Source organism: Ostrea edulis, chromosome 3 (genome assembly GCF_947568905.1).
Source record: "Ostrea edulis chromosome 3, xbOstEdul1.1, whole genome shotgun sequence".
NCBI classification, from domain to species: Eukaryota; Metazoa; Mollusca; class Bivalvia; order Ostreida; family Ostreidae; genus Ostrea; species Ostrea edulis.
The window spans coordinates 72,222,885-72,250,081 of NC_079166.1; the positions used below are offsets into that span (position 1 = coordinate 72,222,885).

The window sequence follows — 27,197 nt, forward strand, 5'->3', positions numbered from 1 at the left end:
AAGGAAAACATATTTTAGTGGGATTCATATTTTAGTGAAGTTAGTATCAATGTAACAAAATATACATTTTTTATATAAAGCCTTAACTTATGGTTTACCATCCTCTTTAATGAGGCTTATGTTTTATTGACTATTATCCTGTTGAAATGGGAAGAAAAAGACAAATAAGACATTCACATGTGTAAATGAATGACAACTAATTGGTGCAATAATACATTTACTTCAAAATAACAAGCTGAATGAATATACAAACAATTTATAGTACTGCAAAAAATCTTAAGGGTGCAAAATGGATTTTCTTTAAAAATATATGGTCTAAAAATGCACTAAGTTTCAAAAATTTAAACACTACTTTTGCACAGTTCTTATGAATACAGTTATTATCCAGAAGAGTCTTGCATCCTTAAGACTAAAGCAAGCATGGTCTTTTAGCCAGACTCATTGCTACCACACAATGAATATGCATAGGAAGACTCGGAGAATACCTAATTAAATAGGAAATGAGCTTGATTACTTTTTAATCCGATTAAGTTAAATTGCATTTGTATAAAGTGTATAACTTATAGCTTAATATAAGATACATCTCTTTTTTATTCCTACGATAATATCTATGGATTACGCGTACGGCATTTCTCCATAAATTCGAAGATGAACGAACGAAGTGAGAAAAATATCGCTTATCATATAAAGTAGCTGCTATTCATTGCTAACACAGTCGGACAATAATGCAGCTAGATTTATTTCAGAGTAGCTACATGTATACACAGTTCACGCTAGTCCGTATTCAATAGAATGAACCGGCTTGTGTCGGCTCATAATCAAAGCTATAACAACATTTTAAGCTGTATACAAATACGAAGAATATTCCTATTAACATTTTCTGTCCATTCGTTTTACTTACTGTGCTATAATAAGAACACAATTGTTTTATTATTTCTGTTGCAAAAATCCTGCATCTAGACGACTGCAGAACGTCATCTTGTAATGACATCGATAGTTGCCCGACTCCAAAACAAGTGATCAATGAGTGGCGGGGCGGGGACTAGCTGCAGAACTGTAGCTCTCCGAAAAAAATTATGTTGACAGACCGGAGAGCTACAGTGCCACTCATAGTAAAAACTGTATATTTATTGCGCACGAAAAGCTGCGCTTGGTTCTAGGTTTATTTCTCCAGCTTCTTACACAATCTACCCAAAAGCACGAAATGAAAAAAATCCTCAGACATTTATCAACTACTCTCGTCCCTTTACTAACCTTACAAATGTTTTAAATGGCTCTGATCAGTCTCGGAAAGTCATACGTTCGAAATTTTCGCCTATCGACAGCCATGTTTACTTGTAAGCGAGATCTCGTAAACATTTGTAAGGTTAGTAAAGGGACGAGAGTAGTTGATAAATGTCTGAGGATTTTTTTTTACAATTGGGTACCAAAATGCCCATTTTTTCCTTAAAATAACTAATGTTTTTGCACCAACAATTTATATTATATGAATTCAGATTGATATTCTCTGTATAAGCACTGTATAATAGGGATGATTCTGTGCAATTCTCAAGTCTATGCCAATATAGTAAAATACTTTGGATTATAGAGCAGAACATAGGATATCTACCCAATTCAGAGATTATTGAAATATTAGTACTTCTTTTACCGGCACCCAGTGGTATATTTAGTAAACATGGAATTAATGGTTTTCCTTAATTCTTTTATCTGCAGACGCAAAATAAAATAATGTGGATATTAAATAATAAACAGGAATGCCTGCATTGATCAGATGACATGTAAAAAATCGAATATTCAAAACCAAATCACTTATCTATGGATCCTGAGCAAATAGCAAAGAAATCAAGTCCGTGATTAGAGCCCATGCATATAAAGGCATGTAGTCTCTCTGTAGTGTATGTGATCCGCATCACTTCTACTTTACCAAAGACCTTTGACAAGGAACCACTACAAACTATAAATTAATACCTGACATGAAACTGATTTGTAGAGACGGAATGGAATGTCTTTTTAGCAAGGCAGGGATTCATGGTGATCAAAATATACAGAGAAAATATCGAACGATATGGGCATGGGGACAACCTAACAACGTCAACAAACACAATTGTGAGTTTTCATGAATGGAGATTTAATGAATATGGTGGGAATGTACACGGTAGATCTGTATATGGTAAGGTTGTTTTCATATTGAAATTTTGAGATAGTTTAGCATGAATACAGCGATACAAGATTTCATCAATGAGAGGGGAACAACCTGTGCTGTAAATATATCGTTCGATCTTATAAGGGTGGATCTATAGATCTCCGGTATGTCTCAGTTTCTCCAAACTGCTATATGTTTCGATGAACATAATTCTGTACTCCCCTATTCTTTTGTCTATCGCAGTTTAAATATTTAGCTGTCTGAACATAAAATTTTACAAAGGTACTAGATATAAAAATTTATGTTACTACCAGCAAAAGTAGATACAGCATATCATCTCAAAGTCTGTATATAATACTTATATGTACACAGCCAGAGAACGATTTTTTTTATCTGTGTATCTGATCACTCGTTTTTCTAATACACAAGGGTAAAAAATAAGAAATTCAGCAAAACATTACAAGACGTATAAAAATATCCCCCGTTTGTTATTTTCTGTTGTTTTCAAAGATACTCGTATCGTGGGATATAGTTACATGCAAAAAACGACTCATTGAATTCCCACTACAAAGCAGGGGTTTTAAAACCGTCAATCCTCGTAACGAGAAGTATGAGCGGTTATCTCCCGTACCGCAGTCTCCGCAAAATACGACGTGTCAATAGGTCAACGAGTCAGTCATTGTGTCGTATTCTTTCGATATCACAGTATGAATAAAAAGCACGTGTTTTATATCAAGCTACATAAGGTATACACTTTATACAATTTACTCAATCCGATTAGAAATTAATGAAGAAAATTCCTTAATTATATCTACTCCGAGTCGGATAGTGCACTCTCCATTTCGAATATATCTATGATGTTGCAGGCGGACAACTACAAGACAACGTGAAAGGCTAATGACGGGGCACAGTTTGCAGTACAGGCAGACGGAATTATACAGGGTAGAGAGAACCGCTTTTATGTTTAGCATGAAATCACCATTCAGTGCGACTATATACCGTTCCTCCCATGATTTCTAATAATATTTTTTTCGCGCACTTGCCCACCACTAACCTAAACGTTACTCCTTCATAAATATGCACTAGAAAATAATTTCCCCTTACATTCAGTAGACCAGTACTTCTTTAATAATCATATTAATTGTCAAATCGTATCTTTTCATAGTTGATCATACTGACAAAACTTTGGTCTAGTTGTATTAATATACCGAGTCAATATGGTAACCTGAGCAACTGTAACCGGGTCGCTGTGTTACTTGTGTTATACTGTCAACATGTTCTGCTTAATAAGTGCAGTGTAGTATAACACTTCCGCTTCTTTCAGAGTATTGCACATCACAGGTCGTGAAGATCTTTATTTGATATAAGATTAAATGCAAGCTCAAATAAAATATAAAGGCTACAGTTCAAAACACCTGATTCAGGGAAGTAAGAGAGATTGTTGTTAGAATAAGAATTTGCGAGAATTTAGCGGAATTAACCATTTCCAGGGTAGTCTAGGTATTCATACTTTTAACAGAAAAAATAAAATATCGATAGTAAAAATACTGGTCATTGGTTGTAAAAAAAATAACCAACAAAACACCTCTCGTCTCTAGGGACGCGAGAAGATGGCGGCTTGACAGGTGGATGTCAGAACTGCCCATCTCACACGGCTACAGTTGACGTTCTAGGTACTATTGCACAAAAGCCCATTTACTGACCGGTCCTAAAAGATCAATGATAATTAAGAGCCAACTTAGGGATATTTACCTTCTCCGTCCTGTAAACTTTTCCAACAAAATTTTGAAATAACTGACAAAATGACCAATTTAATGGACTTCCCTAATTTCAATAGAATGCAACGAATTGGCTGATTCGTTCTTTCTTTAATTAATTGTTCGTCACAGTCACTATATCATGTATTACATAGCAGAGTAAAATGAACAAAATGTATACAATATTCACTTTTAAAGATTAATAAAAGCTAGTCCATAAGATTTTTAAAGTTCATAAAACTTCATAATTATAATCCGGCTAAATTACATGGTAGGTGTCCTTCACGAATTATATAACAGTCAACTGTCTATAGGTTACATTTGTAGTTTGTAATGTGTACAATCGCCCGAATGTTTACCGGAGGATGCAGGGCATGTGTTTTATGTTACGGTCAATGCTAGGACTTTTAAAAATAAAGTTGTAGAAATATCTCGCATTAGAACAAATGTTTAAATCTTTCATAAATTCAGAATTTGGGACTAAGTGTATGTATAATGATCGATAAGCTTTATATGCAACCATTTATTAACAGAGTATAATTTCTTAATGAATTCTGTGTGTATACTAAATATACCTGATAGCCTGACCGCCCGTATCGGTATTGTTTATAACCAAGAACCAACAATTCATAGGTTTAACGTTTTTACACAGAATGAATAAACATAAATATAAGCAAAGGTTATACATAAAGTTAATATAATGCAGGATAGGTAAATGGACACTATTCATTCAATGTATATATAAATAGTTCATGTAAAGTGGCTGTGTGGAGGTAGCAACAGGGGAAGTTGGAAGTTGGCTTACAACTAAATTCTGAAATTCTTTACATGCATAAAACAAATTCCCGATCTTCAATCTTCAAAATCATGAGAGAGAGAGAGAGAGAGAGAGAGAGAGAGAGAGAGATATTTCCTAGCCTTCGATTTCACATCCCAGGTACATGTATGCAGTGGGAAGGGAGGGAGCGCTCGTCCTTTCTTTGCTACAAGGCTTCAAATTATAAATTTCAAGCCTACATTCTTTTCATTCACTACTACTATCAAGAATAGAGGTGGGGCAATTTAATTAAATTCAGACTTCTTAAATCCGCGCCGTATACTCTGCGACTGTGAGCGTATCCTAGGATTTGATTTTAATTAGATTGGGGGGTGGGGCAGTCAGCCAATATATGAAAATAACAGATTCCATGTACCTGTTATGTAACACTTACGCAGGTTATGCAATTTTTCTGCAATGATTGCTACCTTATAATTAATTCGTTATCCGATGAAACAACATCGAAAGACATTTTATTGTTTATATTTATATCTTTGGGTATTATTTAAGTTTGATTTTGTATTTTTATGTACTATTTAAAAATATAAACTAGAATTAAGATCTAAAATATCATATGGTTGATCTATTTGTTACGTTAAATGGAACAACCAATGCACCCTTTGACCTTGATGGCGATCCATATATGGTAATGATTTTGCAGACAGGTGGTACCAGAAAACCGGATCGAACTAGTTTGCAACAAGCATATATTTATTGCATGATTAAAGCAATGTCAATTTCAAAAGAAATATAAGAGAAAAGATTCAATGAACGTATATATTAAGATATGAACACGGCATTTATTTTTCTAACAACCGGATCAAAAGTTTTATCTTTACTAATCATAAATATATATATATATATATATGAATTCATCATGTCACCGTTTTTATTTTTCTCCCTCGCAAAATTGCATAGTGGACACTTGTTGAAAACATGTTCATTCTGCATTTAGTATCAACGTAGAAGTTTACAATCGCCGGATATTATTACGACGCAAAAGTTGCTTGATTGGGAGAACCTGTAGAAGCTTTAGTCAAGAAAATAGTTTAGATTTTTCTGTAAAAAATAGTTAAATTAAAGTTTTACCACTTACATAAACACTCACTGACCTTGTCCGTACCACTAATGGTTCGCACCTGTTTATATTCATACATCAGGCAATCTTGAAAACAACTGAATCATAAGGAAAGTAGTGCAAAGTAAGTGCTTTATTTTGTTTACGTCTATCATACCCACAGTCGATATAACTCCGCATCTAGTCAGTAAGATAGAAAATATTTTCTAGCATACCAATTTGTCTTCACAGTTTGCATTATTTCCCGCTAATATACAATTAACTGTGAAACAATGGACAGGCTTTGTGTAATGAAACACAATCTGGTTCGCATTTTTAAGTATGATCGCGTCCGTATTACTACCTGCAAGCCCCTCCCATTCAACAACAGAAAAGCAGAGAACCAGTTTACATTCAAAAGATCATCGTAATGTCCGGAAAGTACCCCAAAAAGGCTGAGAAAATATACATATACTTTTGATTAAAAAGAAAACAAAACTATTACATGATATTCTTAACCATGCTGATTGTTCGTATTGTTTTTTTCTTTCTTACATATACGCACATTCACATGGTCCATTGACAATTTAAGGTAAACAACTATATTCCTTCTGGTTTTCCATTCTTCATTTACATGTAGCATTGAGTAGCTTTGGTGTGCTTTCTTGCATGGTGTATTTTGACCCTCACCTGTCGATGACACACTAAATTGGCTAGTGCATTACAATTCACATTTTAAAGTATTTATTGTTTCTTTCTCTAACAGGTCCTTACTGGTGATAACAGTTTAAAACATTAAACAGATTTACTGACTGTTTCTAATCTAATCCTATACTGATAATTATGTATACATTTTGACAGGCAATGGTTTTATGATCAAATCTAGTACTGTAGATGTAATGAAATCATGAAAAGGGAGAATTCTAATATTTATTAGTACTTTCTAGATATTGCTGAATATCAATACAGTATATTGAACTATATTCATACAAGTAATAACAAATAATAACAAAGGAACAATTGCATTGCTATATACTATACTTGTTTTTGTTGTTTTTTTTATATTGGCATAATGTACATTTTCTTCTAATTTCAATACATACATGTAGTTGATACACACTTCGTAAAATTTGAAATATAATTCTGCCCATCATATCATGATTAAAAAAATTCTACACACAAAATAGCCGTATATACATGTAGACACGTTTGTGTGTGTGTGTGTGTGTGTGTGTGTGTGGATGGGTGATTGGGTGTGTGGATGTGTGGATGTGTGGGTGGTTAAGATTAAAAGATAGAGTTACACACGCTTATCATAGCAGACACTATCTCATGGCCATGCACTCAGGCCATTAACTACGACAAGGTAAATGGCCTCTATATGTAGCTTACGTATCTATTGTATTTCCCCAAGTCTCTATCTTTTATAAATCGAAAGTGCACTATTATATATAAATTAACATACCCCTTTAACAATTACATGTCGGTAAATTGACATGATTACTGGACCAGGTATACATGATATTGTATTTTCCGAAAACTGAGGACTTTAAATGGTCGTTTTTGAATAAGCTAATCAATACAGTGTAGTGTTTTGTAGTTGCTGTGTATGTTGTTTCCGATAAAATCACCACTGCTTGTAACATGTCCAATCGTCTGCGCTAAGCTATAAATAGATTTGAAAGTATTTAACCAGATTCACATAGTTCAGTATAATTCAAACAGAATTAAAGCTTTAAAAGAACTTCAGTCTAATTACCGGTTGATCTGTTGGATTTGATGCATTTTATGATACACTTTGTTCACACCTTTGCGGAGCTGCAGTTTAGTCTTGCTTTTGAATTCATTATTTGTCGTTCATTCTATCTTCTGTTTAAAGGACACATCACATGTTTCTAAACTTTTTATTTTTTTCAGCAAAATTAATTCATTGCATGTCTAAAACTACTTTACATGTGTTTTAAATGAAACAGTTTTCGAGTTTGAAAACGATGAAATTCAATATTAAGATATGCATATTTTCTTCGATATTTTATGCGCCATTATCTGTGACGTCATATGTGACATCGAGCGAGAAGAAACAGATTAGATTTAATTGACATAAATAATCAATTATCACATTCACAGCTTGTAATTAACACTGCATTAGGGTATTTTGTGTCGTTTAAGGGTGTACTTGCTGTCAATAGAGAGGATTTAGACTGTTTTTTTTTCCTTTCAATTTTTGAAGGAAAGGTATGACGGAAAAGACGTGGATATTTTTTGTCGGCACAACGACTTTGCCATAAAAAACCAGTAGCATTTGTCCCTGTACTTTTTCAAAAAAGCACTTGGACAATGACGTGGATAAACTGCGAGAAAATGTTTCTATCGAAGTTACCCACTGTTACATATCGACCTACGGCATATGCTTTCCGTTCTGCTCTCAAATTCAATACACACTCGCACCAACTGACCTTCACCTTGTAACAATATTGAATTGAATTACATGTATAATGATTTCATTTCATTACGCGTATACATACATGTAACAACAGTAGTACGCCGCACTCCCACTTCCTAACAACATGTAGATTAAAAAATAATATTAAAATATGATAATACTAAATTAGATAATATATAATAATACTAAATTAGATAATATATAATAATACTAAAATTGCTTGAATAAAATAATTTAAAAGTATTGTGATGTTCACTATAAATTTGATCATTTTTATCTACCCCCCCCCCTTTCCCGAAATGCACCCGTGACAGTAGGCCTAGTTGTCAATGATACATCGTATCATAATCTATTCCTTCTCACTTATCCAAAAATGCCTTTAATAATAATTGCACTGTTTATTTTAGATAAAAACAACAACGCTATACAAATGCTTAAAGGAATAGCATTACCAAATAGTGTTTAGTTAAATTAAATTAGGCCTCTAAAACCCGAGTTTTACACGTCTACTTCCAATCTCTACCCAGACTTATCGTTCCTTACACTCACTTACACCTCTGTCAACGTCTCAAGGGTTTTACAAGATTTTTGTAAAATGACATGTTTACTCAAATAAAGTACGGTTTTGACTTCAGTTACAAAAATATACGTAAATAAATAAATATTGAGCAGATATCAAGTCTTTTTGTGACACAAGAAGCATTGCTTTGGGTTGAAGCGTGGATATTGGGTAGTTCTATTGCACCAGGCCTATACATAGGTACATGAAGAATATATAGTAATGGAAAAAAATCTACAAATAGTTTCTTGTCCTACATTTTCCCTATATTTCATAAAATAGTTCTTAGTTTTATTAGCCGTAAAAAAGTGGATTTACATGTGGAATAACATTGCTTATTTTGAGGCGTTAACAGAAGTGTAAGTGAGAGCAAGGAACGACAACTCTGGGTAGAGATTGGTCTACTTCTACAAGTTGATCGACGAAGGTTGCATATATGACGTCACCGTACCACGTGACTACCTAGGCTTTTTGAAATCGGGGCTTAATATTAGATTATGGTACATTTATATATATGGTACATATATATATATATATATATATATATATATATATATATATATATATATGCGCACATGTATACATGTATTGTGTGTAATTTAAATATTTACGTGCATGGTATTTGGCCATGCATGTGTGTTTGGTATTAATATCATATATACAATCATACATGTACATTTTATTTTGTACATTTTCACGATGTGCATTTCAATAATTCAGATAAAATAAACTCCTTTGAAATTTAATTAAGAAACAAGTCGAGCTGTCACTTGTAGCTATTTCTTCATACACCAGTCTTTCTCTAACTTGATTTTTACATAGATACATGTAAACATAAATGATTTTATCGCACAGAGTGGCCTTTTCCCTTCTTGTTTTCTTCAAATTATTTTACAAAATGCTCTGAACTTTTAAGTATCACCAAAAGCTTTTAACATTTCAAAAAGTTCACAAATGTACACTACACCATCTAGTAGGCATTCATTTCAATTTGATGTAATAAATGATTGTAAAAGGAAATGGTCACCTTTCAATTTCCTTCTTCCGGCAATAACTGGGAAACCCCCTCAGTAATCATAGTATTGACGTGCTCTCTACATTTTATAAAAATTTCGTTTTAGCTTCCTTGTAAATGGAAAACAAAACCCACACAGGCTTTCCAACCACCAAAGGATGTGGAGCAAATTAGTTTTTCCCCATGGAATTCTGAAGGTTTTTTTATGGGAAAAATGTACAGGTATTTCTGAATTATGAGGAATATACATGTATATATTGGTAGACGGCAGATATTTATGTATACATGTACTGAAAAACAAGGTTCCCAATTATTAAACATGGAATTTCATCAGTGAAACACTATATCACATATACATATCAGCATACTGTACGGAGTTATAAAGTAAGTGAAATATTTTTATAAATCATATACTGACACTAGAAAACAACACAACAACAATTTTGCGATAATATTTTCATTATACTTTCACTCAAATATGATATTTAAGTTTTACAACTACATGTACATATAACAGAAGATACAGATTTATTCTGTTGGATAACACAATGTATCTCATACGTGTGGTGTATATTGAAAGTGAGATAAAGCATTAGCTTTATCACACGCCCGTTTGATAAATCACTTCCGGTCCGAACTACTTTTGACACTGTCCCCGCTTGGATGACTTATTTTCTGTGTTTATTTATATCGATGCATGAAATAAAGCGTAAAACTTGTCATTCTGTATTTATTTAGAATTTATTTTATAACAAAATTAAAATGATGTTGCCCCCACTGACATACAATGCAGGTTACCGGTCATAAAAATGCCAATTCGATCAATAACTACTCAAACATTAAGATCAGAAAACAAAAAGATGTGCTCACTATTATCATCGACAAGGAATCGACCGCCTACTGGACAAGCATAATCGAAAGTACCTCGACATGCTGCGGTACCAAGTATTCACAAGCACAGTCTCTTTTTTCTGGAGCATATTGAATGTAACAAATCTCAACAGCTTTACTTACTAGGCTGGGCCTATTTAAAGTGACCCAGGATCTCCTCTCGCCCTCAGATCCAAAGAAACCACGTGAATAAAATCCAAATGCACAAAGACTTTTACTTTTCATTGCAAACTGTTGAACATTCTAATAACGCTGCATTAACATTTTACTTTCATTGATCGTTGTTACACATGTTTATTTCAAAAAGACGGCAACATCAAACTTTTATCAAAAGGCAGGCCTACGTCAAAAAATAAATACTCTGCCAATAGTTGTTATTTCGTTGGAATGGCAAAACCAATATTAATTATAAACTATAATTCCTTCTAAAACAATTTTCATCCATGGTTTCTTTTATAAAAATGCCCTTTTGTACTTATATGAATGGATTATAAGGAAGACTGATAAGCACGACGTCTGGGCCACGAATTCAAAACAATTTCAATCAGCTGTTTCTACCATACTGGGAATCATCTCAAAATTAAGCGAAAAAAAGACGTATGAGATAAATAGAACATCTATAATTGCGTATTGTGATATTTTGGTTTGGCAAGCCTCGCGAATAAATACACCATATCAACTCGTAGGATAAACCAAATATCAAAACACACAATATAGATATCCTCTATGAATTTAGAGTAAATCATCATCACTTTGGCGGAGAATGTAAAATCTAAAGAGGTGGTAGCCACTGAAAATTTTCAACTTCAATAACGAATATGCCTCTGTTACCATTTGGTGCTGGTCGACTTCGTTACACAGTTTATTTATGCCATAGGGATGTTCTGCCCCACTTCTAGAAGTGCCTAACTTAAAGCGTGCATAAACCCTGGTGGATTTAAATGCGTTCTACTTGTGAGATCGGGGCTTTTTGGAATTCAAGTACAGTGTCGACATAGTTTTAGTGAAGATGTTCCATTGCACGTCGCGGCATATCACACCAGCATGTCTTCTTGAAAAATGAAATTGAGATGAAAGACAAACGACACGACGACTGGATGCAAAACAGTGACAACATATCGTTGAGCTGTCACATTATAGGTTGTGTAGGCAAACTAGATTGTTAAAACGACCATGGAATTTGCGAAATGCTGACGTTAAACGATATTGTTGAAATCCCTGCATCATCAACGTGTTTGTCAGTAGCTTGCATCGATTTAAAAACTGATCATACGCAGTGAGAGATATAAACACCATATCCTGGTGATAATGGAATCTTGCTTCATAAATATGGGAAGTTGACGATGGAGAAGCTGAAATCATCCAGTTGGTCATAAAGTTGAGTTGTTAGTTTGCCGTTAATATCTACTTTCAATAAAATCTAAGTATGAAGCAGAAGTTGACGACTCTATGGTGTCGTTTATTTCGAGTTCACAGGGATATATCGAATCGACATATCGATGAAAATTATTATTAAACAAATCATCAATCTATTGCATCAAATTATCAATCTGTTATAACTGATTAATAGTTATAACTTGATGAAAATTTTATCATTAATTTGTTAAAACCAATTGATAATTTGTTATAACAAATTACTAATTTGTTAAAACAAATTATCAATCTCATATAACAAATTATAAATTTGTTATTTCAATTTGCCAGTTTGTTATAACGGATTATCAATTTGTTATTTCAAATTACTAGATTGACATTTTAAATCATTAATCTAACAAGAGGTCCAAAGGCCTTATTGTTAACCCGAGCATTTACATGTATTAACAGTATAGCCACCCAGAAAAGGCTATGAAATCGATAATAATTTTCCTGATTGCATATCTAAATTAATTTCTATTGATGTTGTATTCAGGCTCACGAACCTCTTGTTTTAGTTATTACTGTGAATTATTGTAACTTGTAAAGCCTTCTAGTACATAAGCTACAAATTATCATCTACATTTACTGTACTCTCTTAAGAGTTACGGTACATGACAATTAACAATATGTATATATGTGCTCCAACCAGGGAAGAGTGTTGTGAACATATGATAGTAAATTAACTTACCAACATACCAAATATCAAAGATATCAGGATGAAACGTAGCTGATCATTTTCTCTTCAAAACACACTGCAGCAAAAGTTCCATTACACCACCTTAAAGTTGGAGAAGAAGCATAATTGGTGCATCGTGGGTCAAACATTTTGGCGTGCACTTTGATCCTTATCTCACTTTTGAGAACAATATGTCATCTATTGTGAAAGCATGTCACTTTCATTTTAGCAATATGGGTCGAATTCGTCATTCATAACTACAGAAGCGTGCAAGACTCTTGTCCATGCACTCGTTACATGAATACTTGATTATACAAACTCTCTTCTGTTTAGAATCAACAGGACCACCTTGGACCGCTTACAGAAGGTAACAGAACACCGAAACCAGGCTTGTGTCGAGGACAACGACGCGGGATCATATTTCCCCAGTCTTAGCTCAGCTGCATTGACTTTCAGTGCAGTATCGTCCACAATAAAAAAATCTTGGTATTAACCCTCTGTTACCAAATATCTATAGGAACTCATGGAAGTGTATTACCCAACCCGACCACTAAGATCTGAACCATCACTGAGTTAGACTCATTGTGCCCCCCAAAAATCGCACATAGTGTTTTGGAGAACGCACGTTTAGTTAAGCTGCAACCAGTTTGTGGAATGACCTTCCGAAATATGTTAAAGCTGCCAAAACATTAACGTTTTGAAAAACTGTTAAAACCCACTTTTAAAAAAAGATTGCTTTCCCTGACAATTAAGCTTCTTACACAGTATAAATCTTGTCAATGGCTGTTTTAATGCAAATTTCTAATTCTTTTTACTGTTTTATTTCGTTGATTTCTAATACCTTGCATAGTGTTTGACATATAAAAAAAAACTATTGATCGCATGATGCTCTACATCAAATAAAAATACTTTTTACCTTTTGGTTTTAAGTATAATGTTATATATTGATAGTTTTACAGATATAAGATCTTATGTCATACTGTCATTCAATTTCACTTAATTGCGTTATATTGTTTTATATATCATTGTATTCCTCTTCGTACCCTTGTACAAGCGCCTTAGAGTAAGTTGTATATAAGGCACTATTTCGTAAATATTATGATAATATCATTATTATCCTCAAGATATCATGAGAAACAAATATTCTTTCCAGATTCCTGAAAGGTAACAAAGAGTTATGAGACGAGTAGAATGCTGTGACGTGTAAACCGTACATGTATTCGTGCATTTGCTAATCAAGGTATGCACTGATGTCTCGTGGACACGAGTTTTGTGACCGAGTTCAATCAACTGTGAATTGCTTGGAAATGTGTATGCTATCATGAAATAAAATTTTACTTACTTTAGATTAAAAATTATTGACGTTTGATTTGTGTTGTGTAACGTTTGCGCGGCAGTTTCTTTTTTATTAATCTTTGAAGAAAAGTTACTTCTCAATTTGTCCACTGTTATTTCATTTTATTGAATTTTAGAAAGGGAAATAAATATGTACCTCGTTTTCATAAGAAACACTCGCAGCTTTTATTTTATATTTGATCCAAGTTGGATAAAGTGAAAATATAATATCTATTTATTATTAAATTAACTTTTATTGCACTTGATTTACCATGCTGTCAATGTTATCGGTCTAAAATCTGTACAAAATGAAATTAGCTAGTGTTGGACATCGGTCATCTTGAAATGAGTAATCAAAATTGATACATTTCAATATTTTCCCTTTTTGTAGTCATGTATATTTCAATCGCAATACATGTTCTTTATGATATTTTGTGGCAGATACGGGCCTGCTCAGATGAGGGAACCAAACGGAAACATACCATCGGATTTCGGACCAAATGTTTATTTCAATAAATTCATTTTACTGCTTCTGATATTTTCAACTATAACAAATGGATGCATCTCAAGTGAAAGAGAAAGGCTAAAGAGAGGAGTAAGCGTAAGTAAACACGTATAACATAGGCTTCATTGGATTTTCACAAAAAATTAGATTTGAAAGAATAAAATCCAAACTTATCACATAAAAATCAACGATAAATTCCTGCTAGTACTTTTGCTTTACGACTTTTCAGGCATATTATATTCAAACAGTTTTCCTTTTTCGCTATAAGATGTCATCATTATGAACAAAAAGCCTAGTGCTTAAGATGTATTGTGCTCCAATTAGTGATGTACCGATTATCACCGACTTTCGATTGTCGGTTGCTATAACTGAAACGATGTGAATAATCGATTGCCATTTTTGAAAATCGCCGACGTCGGAATTTTTTATTTAATGATACGAATATCCCTGCCGCGACTTAACTAAAATCCAAAATGCCTGACGAAGCTGAATCATCCTATAAAATTGAATATTGTTTTATTGTCCTCTTGAGAATCTTTCGCTCATATGGAGACTTCACCATTACCGGTGAAGGGTTGCAAAATTTAGGCCTATGCTCGGCGCTTTCAGTCTTTGAGCAGGGAGGTACTTTCTCGAACCCCACCTGCTGTGACACGGCTTGGGGCCTCGGATTTGGCCTCTAACATCAAGCAAGGGGTATTGAGGCTCTATTCTATACCGGATCTCATAAGAACAACAACAAAAGTCGAAAGATTTATCCCTATCCCGGGAAAACAAAATCGAAAGTATGGGGTCATTAACTTCAAATTTCTAATGAATTTAGACGTCTCTACATGAGTGAAGAATTCCCGAGAGAGACGTCAAACAAGATGCAATCAATCAATCTTATGATTTTATTCTAATTAATTTAATATTTAGGTTAAAAAATAAAGTAAATTTAATATATTTATGCCATAGATTTGAAATAAGTAAAAATCGATTATTTTTCGATGAATCAATCAAAAAGGTGCATCCGATTAATCCAATCATCGATACATTATTGTTTTCCTATTGCCCATCACTAGCTCCGATTCATTGCTGGGAATAGCACTCCTAATATCGTTTATATACCGAACATTGATATCAATGCTATCAGCAAATTGTGATCACAGATTAATGGGTATGACCATATTCAAAATAAAAGATGTTCCTTGAACTATATCGACAGAGAAAGGTACATGCACTGCATTTTAGATCTAATTAATTTTCTAAACTATCTCTTTTCCAATTTGATATTGAAATTAAAGTGCCTTCGTGGCATAGTCATCGATGCAGGGATTTCATATTCAGAAACTGTTCAAATATGTTATAAGAAGTAGGTGTTCAACACCTGGAGTGATGATTTACATTTGGAAAGTTTAAACACAACGATTTTATAATGATCGAAGCTCATTTTGTCTGGCGTGTATTATATGAGGTTTAGATTAGACTTATGATTTTCTTGCCCTGACGATAAACCCCTTTGAGATTTGACTACATATACAAATGTAGGTAAGTAGAAATGTGTAAGGATGTTCAACGTACAAGACATTAAATTCACCTAGTTTTGATATTGATTTATTGATATCAAAGTTAAAGCCAGTATTTCGCAAATTCCATAGTTGTTATAACGATCTAGTTTGTCATTACAACCTATCATTGGGTCAGATGCTGTCTGACATGTTTTATACCAATTGTGCGGCCGTTCTTATCACTCTGAATTTGATTACGAATAACATGGTTTACCTGATCAAGATTTAGGGCTCACGACGGGTGTGACCGGTCGATATTTATAGGTTATAGACTTTGTATGGGAAAATATGACGACCGAGATTTTTGGCGCGTAGACGGACCGAGCTTGCGAGGTCCGTTCGCGACAAAAAACGATTTCATTTAGAAACTAACAATAATTTTATTTTTAACAATAACTTTATCGGTTTAACTGAGTAAAAGATGAAAAACACGAAAAATTTTAAAATTAACGGCGTAGAAATTTGATTGTGACGTAATGTTTGCGGGCCGGAATGTTTCCGGGCATATATCGTGTGATATATGCCCACAAACTTTTAAAGAAAAAAGAAGAGATGAAATTGAAAGTATATAATAAGGATGTTTACTCCTCCTAGGCGTATGATCCAACCTCTTGCATGTCGAGGGGGTCCGTGTTTACCAAATTCTTTATTTTGCAATCCTTGTGGGAGTTATGAGATTAATCACTGTTCGTTATATTCGCCTTTTATCCATATGCAAAACTATTAATTACATTTCCAATGTTTTGCGCTCAGTAGTTTTACCAGCTGTGATCGAAGCAGGCTCCTTATGCACGAAGTTGTGAAGAATGTGTACATGAATCTTGTTAAATATAGCACGTTTATTTCAATGGCGGGGAATTCCGACAGAAATGAAAGCAGCATTTAAAGATATGAAATAAGTTCAATTTTGAAAGTACATGAGGTGAACTGCAACGCTTCACACTGGTATACTTTTCATGAAGCGCCAACGCGCAATTGTACAAGGGAATGTGCCTCATTTTCTTGATTTCTAATAGTTTTTCTTTTAGAATTGAACAACACTTTTGAACTGTTCATTGTCATTTTGATCGGATTTGGATTTGAGGCAAATTCTGTGAATCGCGCCAGAACCACGAACAGTTCGAAAGTGCTGTTCAATTCTTATATTTAATTAAGTTACTAATTTACCGTTCCTTTACATTGCTTCTATAAGTCATGCAATATTCTTCGGGGTTGGGGTTGGGGAGGGGTTGCTTATTGGAACAGCGTCCTGGAATGTGAACTTGCACGTCAAAATATAGGGCACATAGAGTGAACAAATTGGTTTGTTAATTCAACAAATGTAATAAGCAAGTGATTTTTTTAATTGAAGGATTATAATTTTTAAAATGAAACTTCATGTAACAAAAGTAACTTTAATATCTTATCCTGAATTTAAGTAACTCCTGGGTACTGTGGAGGCTCGATGTTCGGTCTGAATAGCGGAACGTGCCTAGGATTTGAATCTGATAAATATATTTGTGCAGTTGTTATTTTTTGACATAAAAACAAAAACAAAGATTGTTTCCCCTTTTTGTTGCATAAAACGAACTCCTTAGATCCGCCTCTGTCCCAGTCGCATTGTGACGTACGTCAAAACATAGACATGACGTCACACTTCGTCTTATCCTGCCTTTTATCTCATACATGTGGTGTATATTGAAAGTGAGATAAAACATTAGCTTTATCACACGCCCGTTTGATAAAGCACTTCCGGTCCGAACTACTTTTGACACTGTCCCCGCTTGGATGACTTATTTTCTGTGTTTATTTATATCGATGCATGAAATAAAGCGTAAAACTTGTCATTCTGTATTTATTTAGAATTTATTTTATAACAAAATTAAAATGATGTTGCCCCCACTGACATACAATGCAGGTTACCGGTCATGAAAATGCCAACTCGATCAATAACTACTCAAACATTAAGATCAGAAAACAAAAAGATGTGCTCACTATTATCATCGACAAGGAATCGACCGCCTACTGGACAAGCATAATCGAAAGTACCTCGACATGCTGCGGTACCAAGTATTCACAAGCACAGTCTCTTTTTTCTGGAGCATATTGAATGTAACAAATCTCAACAGCTTTACCTACTAGGCTAGGCCTATTTAAAGTGACCCAGGATCTCCTCTCGCCCTCAGATCCAAAGAAACTGCGTAAATAAAATCCAAATTCACAAATACTTCTACTTTTCATTGTAAACTGTTGAACATTCTAATAACGTTGCATTAAAATATTACTTTTATTAATCGTTGTAACGTTACACATGTTTATTTCAAAAAGACGGCAACATCAAACTTTTATCAGAAGGTCAGGCCTACGTAAAAAAAAAATAGATACTCGGTCAATAGATGTTACTTTGTTGGAATGTCAAAACAATTATTAATTATAGACTATAATTCCTTCTAAAAAATAATTTTCATCCATGGTTTTTCTTATAAAAATGCCCTTTTGTACTGTGTATCAATGGATTATAAGCACACTATTTTTCCCGCGTAAGGTAGACAGATTAAGCACGACGTCTGAGCAACGGATTCAAAACAAATTCAATCAGCTGTTTCTACCAGACTGGGGATCATTTCAAAATTAAGCGAAAAGAAGACACATGAGATAAATAGAACATCTATAATTGCGTATTTTGATATTTGGTTTATCCAACTCGTTGATATGGTGTATCTATTCGCTCGGCAAGCCTCACGAATAAATACACCATAATTATCAACTCGTTGGATAAACCAAATATCAAAACACGCAATATAGATATCCTCTATTTATCAACACTGCACTGCATTTTGGAGCTAGGAGACCACAAGATTGGAATGATAATCCACGTAAGTTCACAATCTTAATACGAGGTGTGACTTGCGAGATCTTTGTAACACGTATTTTTTCAAATCATTACGCTCTCTCAGTTGCGTGCTTTAAACTAGTTTATAATCCATTCATGGCCAGTATGAACGGATTGTGTCGCATGCTGAAATTGATTGGTTCATAGAGGAAAATGTGATTTGTAATATAAATATTATTTGATGTACTTGCACCAAGGTTATTCGCTACATATCTATACCTTCCTTATTTGTGAAGAATTGTTTATAAATTGTAAGGTATGCATATCTTAATTTATCTTGGATTAAACCATTGTTATCTTTCAAACTTGTGTATTGTACCAATGTATCATTTTACCAAAATCTGCACGTTGGTGAGCCCCTGTTCTTCATTATTCTGAAAACTGACATATACGACAATCAGCGAAATATGCTAAAACCTGCATACTTTAACTCCCATGACAGCCCACAAAGTTTTGTGTTACTAGTAGAGATATCATACATGTATTTGGAAGAAAAAGATTAAAAGGTGAAACTTCGTGATTGTAAGTAAATTTTCTATTGAATGGTTATTAGCTTTTCATCATAGATTCTTTTTTATTTCCATAATAAAGCAACTCAGATTACCAGAACCAAAGACAAATGTGGTCTTTGATGGATTAAGCGATGTGTTGTCAATGATTTCACGAAAAGCTTGGTTTCATTTCTTGATTTTATTTTTCTACCAGAGAATATCATGCAAGGCTTCGCTAACAACAATAATGATTAGTGCAGGATGTCCAAGTGATTCATCCACATTGGGAGAGAGGAAACGGGCATTAAGCTGTCAAACTGTTCACCAGAATTGTACTGAACCCGCCAACTTTCGGTACCACTGCGTACTGAATGAATATGCCAACCAATCTATTGAAGTTTGTGCAGTTGCTACCAGCATCATAGGTAAGGGGAAAGTAATAATCATGCATTAGACTAAAATACAACATGATCCATTTTAACTCATCTGAGCTGCAAGGACAGGGGAGACGATCTAATAAACAAATGTCCGTACGTCCATCTCTCTGTCCGTAAACTTAAAACTAGTCCTTCCAAATTTAAGAACAAATGACCAACTTCAACAACACTTAGCAGAACGTATTAACGAATGAAAGTATTCAAATGAATGACGAAACACCTTCCAGTGGGATGCAATGAAACTCCTCTAAACCGGCTGGCTCTCGGACCAAAAAAAAACAATGACCGGTTGACAGATGTGACCGGTTTACCGAAAATTTAGCATTTAGAGAAAAATTATCTCAATTTTCACAAAGTAGGTGTTGTTCACTTTTATCTGGTGATCTATGATCAATTATCGGTGAAGATCAAATTATTCCGCTTATACCTACAGGTAATTATTACAAGAAATATTCTCGCTGAAATTATCTAATTTTAAACTGAAAATCTATAACAGGATACATGAAGAAAATACTGAGGCCTTTTATTGAAATCCTTCGTACCTATAAAAACTCCTTTTACATCCATCGCTTATGTCATTAACACATTTGTTTTGACGTTTTTGAAAAGTACAGTAGTAAATTTATAGGAAATTGTAATTCTAATATTTCTTGGGAATTTTAAGTCTATGGAAACCAAGAAAATCAACTTATATTTTGATAAATATCATTAACAGTCATGGGTTTGTTCTTTATTAATTAGCGCTTATATCAATATTATACTATGGTGCAACAATATGGCGTTTGATACTGTATTCATTCAATATGTTCATATCTGTTTATTACATTTTGTACGAAATTTGGAAGAGTCGCTTGGATTAGTCAAGTGTCCAGTAACACTCTTGACTGTACAGGTAAAGTACCGAAATTATAGAGGCCATTTGTGTATTTCACACCTCCGCTCGATAATTTCCCACCTGGCCAGTTGGTCAGTCATTTTCCATATCTGACCGATCTTGAACACCATCTGGTTAAATTTTCATTTTTTTTCAAAAAGTGGCCGATATTATAAGGGTACTGTATTGTATTGTTTATTGACCAAGAACCATACAGTTCATAGGTATAAAGTATATACAACAACTTATACAATAAAATAGTAACAAAACGTAATATATCATACTGATGTACATGGACAGGATAGAATAGATACTGAGGATAATCTTATAATAACTGAGATTTAACAGATGAACATTTATATAGGTATTTACCAAATTTACATAATTCCGTAATATTTCCAGTTGATAATAGTTGGATAAGCTTGAAAGTGGAGGGGTGTTTTTAATAATATTTCTTTAAATACTGTTTTCTACAATCATTATAAAAAGGACATATTAATATAAAATGATATTCATCTTCAATACTATCTGAACATAATTTACATTTTCTTTCGTTTCTTGGAATATTGCTAAATCTACCTTGTTCAATTTCTAATCTATGTGAGGATAATCGGTATTTACTAATATTTTGAACATACATACTTGGAACAGATTTTGTAAGATACAATTGTAATTTAAAACCTTCATTGACATATTTATATAAGTTACATTTTGGTGACGTCTCAAAAACACTATACATTTCTTGTATAAACACATCTTGTAGTCTTTGTTTTACTTCAGATAAAAAATTGTTTTCATTTTTATCATAAGTACAATTCCATACATATCCAAATCCTAAAGAATATAATAAATTTCTTACATATGTCAACCAACAAGTATAGGAATTTGAGTCACAAACATGTAACATTTCCTGATAAATACTCTTTAAAATACAATTATTTGTCTTTTTTAGTGTTAACCAATATTTCAATATTCTATACTTTTTTAGCACGTGTAGAGGTGTCCGTCCTAATTCATTGTAGACCATTATAGACATAGTAGACTTCTTGACACAGAAAACTTTTTTACAAAAATGCAAATGAACATTTTCCAAATCATTTGCTGGATGTGAGCCCCAAACTTCACAACCATGATTTCATTGCTAGACTTCCAATGTACGTATCAAACAATGACAACTGTGTACTTACATTTAAATGCATTTTTTTCTCATTTTGGTTAATAGGCTACTTAAACTTTTTCTACATTGCGCTGCTAAAACATTTTGTGTTTTGTGAAATTTTACATTAAAATTTAATGTTATACCCAAATAATTAAAATTTTCAACAATACTAACCAACTTGTTATCATACTTCCAACAATAATAATTTTTTAATTTCCCACCTTTTCTTAATATAACTATTTTTGTTTTGTCCGCATTAGCCTTTATATTCCACTTTGAGGTATATTGTAAACAATTCAACATATCTTGTAAACCTTGTTCTGTCTCTGAAAAAAAGTACCGTATCATCAGCATACATAATTAAAAACAAAATAATATCTTTGATTTCAACTGGGATACACATGTTTTCAATAAATTCCATCTCGAAATCATTCACATACAGAGAGAAAAGAAACGGTGAGAGTGATTCCCCTTGCATCAAGCCATTATTACAATTGAAGAGTTCTGATAACTTGTTTGTGTCTTACACATGATTTAATGATAAAGTACATATACTTGATAATTTTTAACATTTGACAGTCAATATCATGATTCGCTAATTTGAAAAATAACATTTTCCTGTCTATTTTATCAAAGGCTGTTTGATAATCTACGAAGCAACAATATAATTCTTACCCTTAGCAATGTTTTGATTAATTAATGCATGTAAAACAAAAATTGCATCTGTTGTACTAAAACCAGATTTAAATCCAAACTTGAGTATCAGAAATAATATCTTCATTGCTTGACCACACATTTAAGGGTAAATTACACATGTTTGTTAACAAATGTTCTTTAAAAAATGGCCGGTGTCCGGTTTTCAGGGGTGGCCCTTTTTGTAAGAATTTCTTTGCAAGGCAATGTTAAGATTTCTGTAAAGACTTTAAAAATCGGCCGATATTCAAGGAGAGTGGGTTTTCTGAGGGACCGGTTTGGAGAAGTTTCACTGTATATCTAAGATGTAGTTACATTAGAGTGGAGTGGTTAAAATAACTAGATCAGAAAAACTCATAACTAGATTTTAAAGTATATATTTCTTGAAATATATATTTTAAGATTCAAGTTCAAACCATTATCCATGCTCCTCAATATCCCTTGTTTGTCGTAAAAGGCGATTAAATGGGGCGGTCCTTCGGATGAGACCGCATCAGCCTAGGCCCGTGTCACCAGGTGTGGCACGATAAAGATCCCTCCCCGCTCAAAGGTCAAAGGCGCCGAGCATAGACCAAAATGTTGCAGCCCAGTAGACCAGGCAAAATTCTCCCCCCTTACCTCTCTCCTTCTCTCTCCCCATCTTTTCGAAATTAAATACCTTTCACATTATACATGTACATATGCACTCCTAAATATACACATATATGTTTGCTCTTGCTTGAAATATGTATATACTACAATATCATGTATTGTTAATATGTAAATGTTTATTTATTGTGAAAGCAAAAAATAAACAGAATTACAAAAAAAAAACACCAAAAACCCCACTTTGCAGCCCTTCATCGGCAATGGTGACGTCTCCATATGAATGAAAAATACTAGAGAAGGACGTTAAACAATGCACAATCAATCATCCCATTTATCCAGTGTCCTGGTGGGAATTTCATTTTTTACTTCAGGCGAAATATTTATAAGAAATATCCCAGAGAAAATAAGTTTGTCATATTAATATGCAAGTAGTCAAGGTCTAGGCAGAGCCACGACTTTTCGTCTTTTTTAAAATAATTCCGTATTGATCTGAAAATATTCAGAAAATCCACATGCATGAATACTATTATTCAAATTCATGCATAGATTCACGCATTTAGATCAAGGCGGGGTCGTCGTAAGGGTTCGAGGTTTTCTTAGGTCTGTGAAAAGTACATTTTCTTTAACCATAAGACTACACAATACGTCACTTCGATGTGAACGAGTCTTTATGCATTATGCATGTAGATTCTCCACTGTATGATCCAATTGGCAAGAATGAGACTAAATTTTAAGAATATGAAAGACGTATAATATTCTGTTAATAAAATAGTTCCAAAATAACTTCTCGATCAATTATTAGATGTTAGGGTTAGGGGTGTGCGTTGTGAATAAAGGGTCGCTATTCAGTAACTGTTCACTAAACGTCAATTTAGTTATTAGGAAAGAGTAAAGAAGCACATGTTGTGATTGTCCCATGAACATCAATTAAAACGTTGGTGAGGTTAAAAGTTCCCACAGTGACGTAATGTAATGCAAACAAGGTTGTCTACAGGCAAGGCGGTATTCTACAACAAGTATCACACCAAATAAAACTACACTTGATACATGTACATATATGTGTCTAGCGTAAATAGATTACTGTTAACACATAAAGGTAAATGTATTGGAAGAAGGAAATATGTATAGATGAGTGTATGCTAGTACTTTTAATCTTTGGAACGACCTTATTAAAGGAAACAAAAAATGAAAACGATTTTTAGCTCACCTGAACCGAAGGTTCAAGTGAGCTATTCTGATCACATTTTGTCCGGCGTCCGTCCGTCTGTCTGTCCGTCTGTCCGTCTGTCTGTAAACTTTTCACATTTTCGACTTCTTCTCCAGAACCACTGGGCCAATTTCAACCTAACTTGGCCAAAAGCATCCTTGGGTGAAGGGCTTTCAAGTTTGTTCAAATGAAGGGCCATGTCCCTTTCAAAGGGGAGATAATCACAAAAATGCAAAAATAGGGTGGGGTCATTTAAAAATCTTCTTCTCAAGAACCACTGGGCCAGAAGAGCTGAAATTTACCTGAAAGCTTCCTGACATATTGCAGATTCAAGTTTGTTCAAATCATGGCCCCCGGTGGTAGGATGGGGCCACAAGGGGGGAATCAAAGTTTTACATACAAATATATAGGGAAAAACTTTAAAAATCTTCTTCTCAAGAACCACTAAGCCAGAAAAGCTGAGATTTACATGAAAGCTTCCTGACATAATGCAGATTCAAGTTTGTTCAAATCATGGGCTCCGGGGGTTGGATGGGGCCACAATAGGGGATCAAAGTTTTACATACAAATATATAGGAAAAATCTTTAAAAATCTTCTTCTCAAGAACCACTAAGCCAGAAAAGCTGATTTTTACACGAAAACTTTCTGACATAGTGCAGATTCAAGTTTGTTCAAATCATGGGCCCCGGGGACAAGATGGGGCCCCAAGGGGTGGATCAAAGTTTTGCACACAAATATATAGGGAAAAACTTTAAAAATCTTCTTCTCAAGAACCACTAAGCCAGAAAAGCTGAGATTTACATGAAAGCTTCCTGACATAATGCAGATTCAAGTTTCTTCAAATCATGGGCCCCGGGGGTTGGATGGGTCCACAATAGGGGATCAAAGTTTTACATACAAATATATAGGAAAAATCTTTAAAAATCTTTTCAAGAACCACTAAGCCAGAAAAGCTGAATTTTACATGAAAACTTTCTGACATAGTGCAGATTCAAGTTTGTTCAAATCATGGGCCCCGGGGATAAGATGGGGCCCCAAGGGGGGATAAAAGTTTTACATACAAATATATAGGGAGAAACTTTAAAAATCTTCTTCTCAAGAACCACTAAGCCAGAAAAGCTGATTTTTACATGAAAACTTTCTGACATAATGCAGATTCAAGTTTGTTCAAATCATGGCCCCCGGGGATAAGATGGGGCCCCAAGGGGGGATCAAAGTTTTACACACAAATATATATGGAAAAACTTTAAAAATCTTCTTCTCAAGAACCACTGAGCCAGAAAAGTTGAGATTTACATGAAAGCTTCCTGACATAATGCAGATTCAAGTTTGTTCAAATCATGGGCTACGGGGGTTGGATGGGGCCACAATAGGGGATCAAAGTTTTACATACAAATATATAGGAAAAATCTTCTTCTCAAGAACCACTGAGCCAGAAAAGCTGATTTTTACATGAAAACTTTCTGACATAGTGCATATTCAAGTTTCTTCAAATCATGGGCTCCGGGGGTAGGATGGGGCCACAAGGGGGATCAAAGTATTACATACAAATATATAGTTAAAATCTTTTTCTCAATAACCACTGAGTCAGAAAAGCTGATATTTACAAGAAAACTTTCTGACATAGTGCAGATTCAAGTTTGTTCAAATCATGGTCCCCAGGGGGTAGGATGGGGCCACAAGTGGGGGGGGGGGGGTGAAAGTTTTGCATACAAATATAGAAAAAAGCTTTAAAAGAACCATTGGGCCAAAGAAGTTGACATTTACATGAATGCTTTCTGACATAGTGTAGATTCAAGTTTGCAAAGGGTAGTTTGGGCCATAATAGGGACCAAGGTATATATGGAAAGTCTTCAGATATGGGCCAAGGTGACTCAGGTGAACGATGTGGACCATGGGCCTCTTGTTTAGGCAATGTGTGCGCAGAGTTTAATAAAGGAGGAGAGTTTGTGCAAGAACATTACACTACACCAGTGAATTGTTCAAGATGTCCGTTCATGTATGCCTCATCTGATGCTCATCAATGTAAGTTTGACTATTTATTGTAAAGCAATTCTTTTTCATTGTCACTATCTATCTATCTATCTATCTATCTATCTATTTATATATATATGTATATACATATATACTTCATGAGATCACAATATTATTTAGATCAAGAATGCTATACAAACGTGAAGAACGATTCCTCCACGTCATCATCATCCAAGGAGTCAGTTATAGAAATAACTCAATCGACACCTTTTACATCCATCATTTCACCTTTGCCGGATCTAGATAAAACGTGAGATTGTATTGCAATATAATTATCATGAATTTACTTGATATATAGATAAGATACATACTATTAGGTGATTACCCCAATGAATTCTTTATAAATTTTTTTTTTCAGAGGAACATTTTGGAAGATTCTAATAGTCATTTCTGTAGCCATAATGATAATGATAATCAGTGCCATGGTATTTTTCTTTATTCGAATTAAAAAACGACACAGAAATGACCACCAAGAACACCAGCCATCGGAAGCATTTGCATTGTGTAACAAAAATGAATGATAAACTAGCACAACTACATCAGAAACAATATCTCTTTGGCGTTGTATATATATATATATATATATGTCCAAATTGTGTTTTTAAAAAAAATCACAGTGTCCGGTATAAAATATTAAAAGAAATAGAATAAACAGTACACAAAGTTAAAAATTTAAC

The 27,197-nt window shown here is 33.9% G+C and overlaps 1 protein-coding gene across 8 annotated transcripts; it reads left to right on the forward strand.

Annotated features, from left to right (window-relative positions):
* The first annotated feature begins 2,151 nt into the window (after window positions 1–2,151).
* On the forward strand, window positions 2,152–27,149 carry LOC130052802 (uncharacterized). 8 transcript variants are annotated; one of them, XM_056158828.1, is made up of 9 exons: window positions 5,863–6,366; window positions 9,898–10,013; window positions 13,108–13,260; window positions 13,928–14,014; window positions 14,551–14,710; window positions 19,742–19,952; window positions 26,398–26,511; window positions 26,641–26,770; window positions 26,879–27,149. In XM_056158828.1, the coding sequence occupies exons 5-9, from the start codon at window positions 14,567–14,569 to the stop codon at window positions 27,039–27,041; spliced, it is 762 nt and encodes a 253-aa protein (XP_056014803.1). In that variant the 5' UTR covers window positions 5,863–6,366; window positions 9,898–10,013; window positions 13,108–13,260; window positions 13,928–14,014; window positions 14,551–14,566; the 3' UTR covers window positions 27,042–27,149. The 8 variants fall into 8 exon arrangements, with proteins under 8 accessions (XP_056014810.1, XP_056014803.1, XP_056014808.1 ...); XM_056158829.1 differs by having other exon boundaries at window positions 5,865–5,919; XM_056158832.1 differs by lacking the exon at window positions 13,108–13,260 and having other exon boundaries at window positions 5,865–5,919.
* Window positions 27,150–27,197: the final 48 nt, after the last annotated feature.

Excerpts from the sequence above, each read along its gene's own strand:
- LOC130052802 (XM_056158835.1), top strand. The coding sequence starts at position 14,567 with ATGAGGGAACCAAACGGAAACATACCATCGGATTTCGGACCAAATGTT. Across the intron at positions 26,512-26,640 it reads CTCATCTGATGCTCATCAAT|ATCAAGAATGCTATACAAAC; the intron begins GTAAGTTTGACT and ends AATATTATTTAG. Across the intron at positions 26,771-26,878 it reads TTGCCGGATCTAGATAAAAC|AGGAACATTTTGGAAGATTC; the intron begins GTGAGATTGTAT and ends TTTTTTTTTCAG.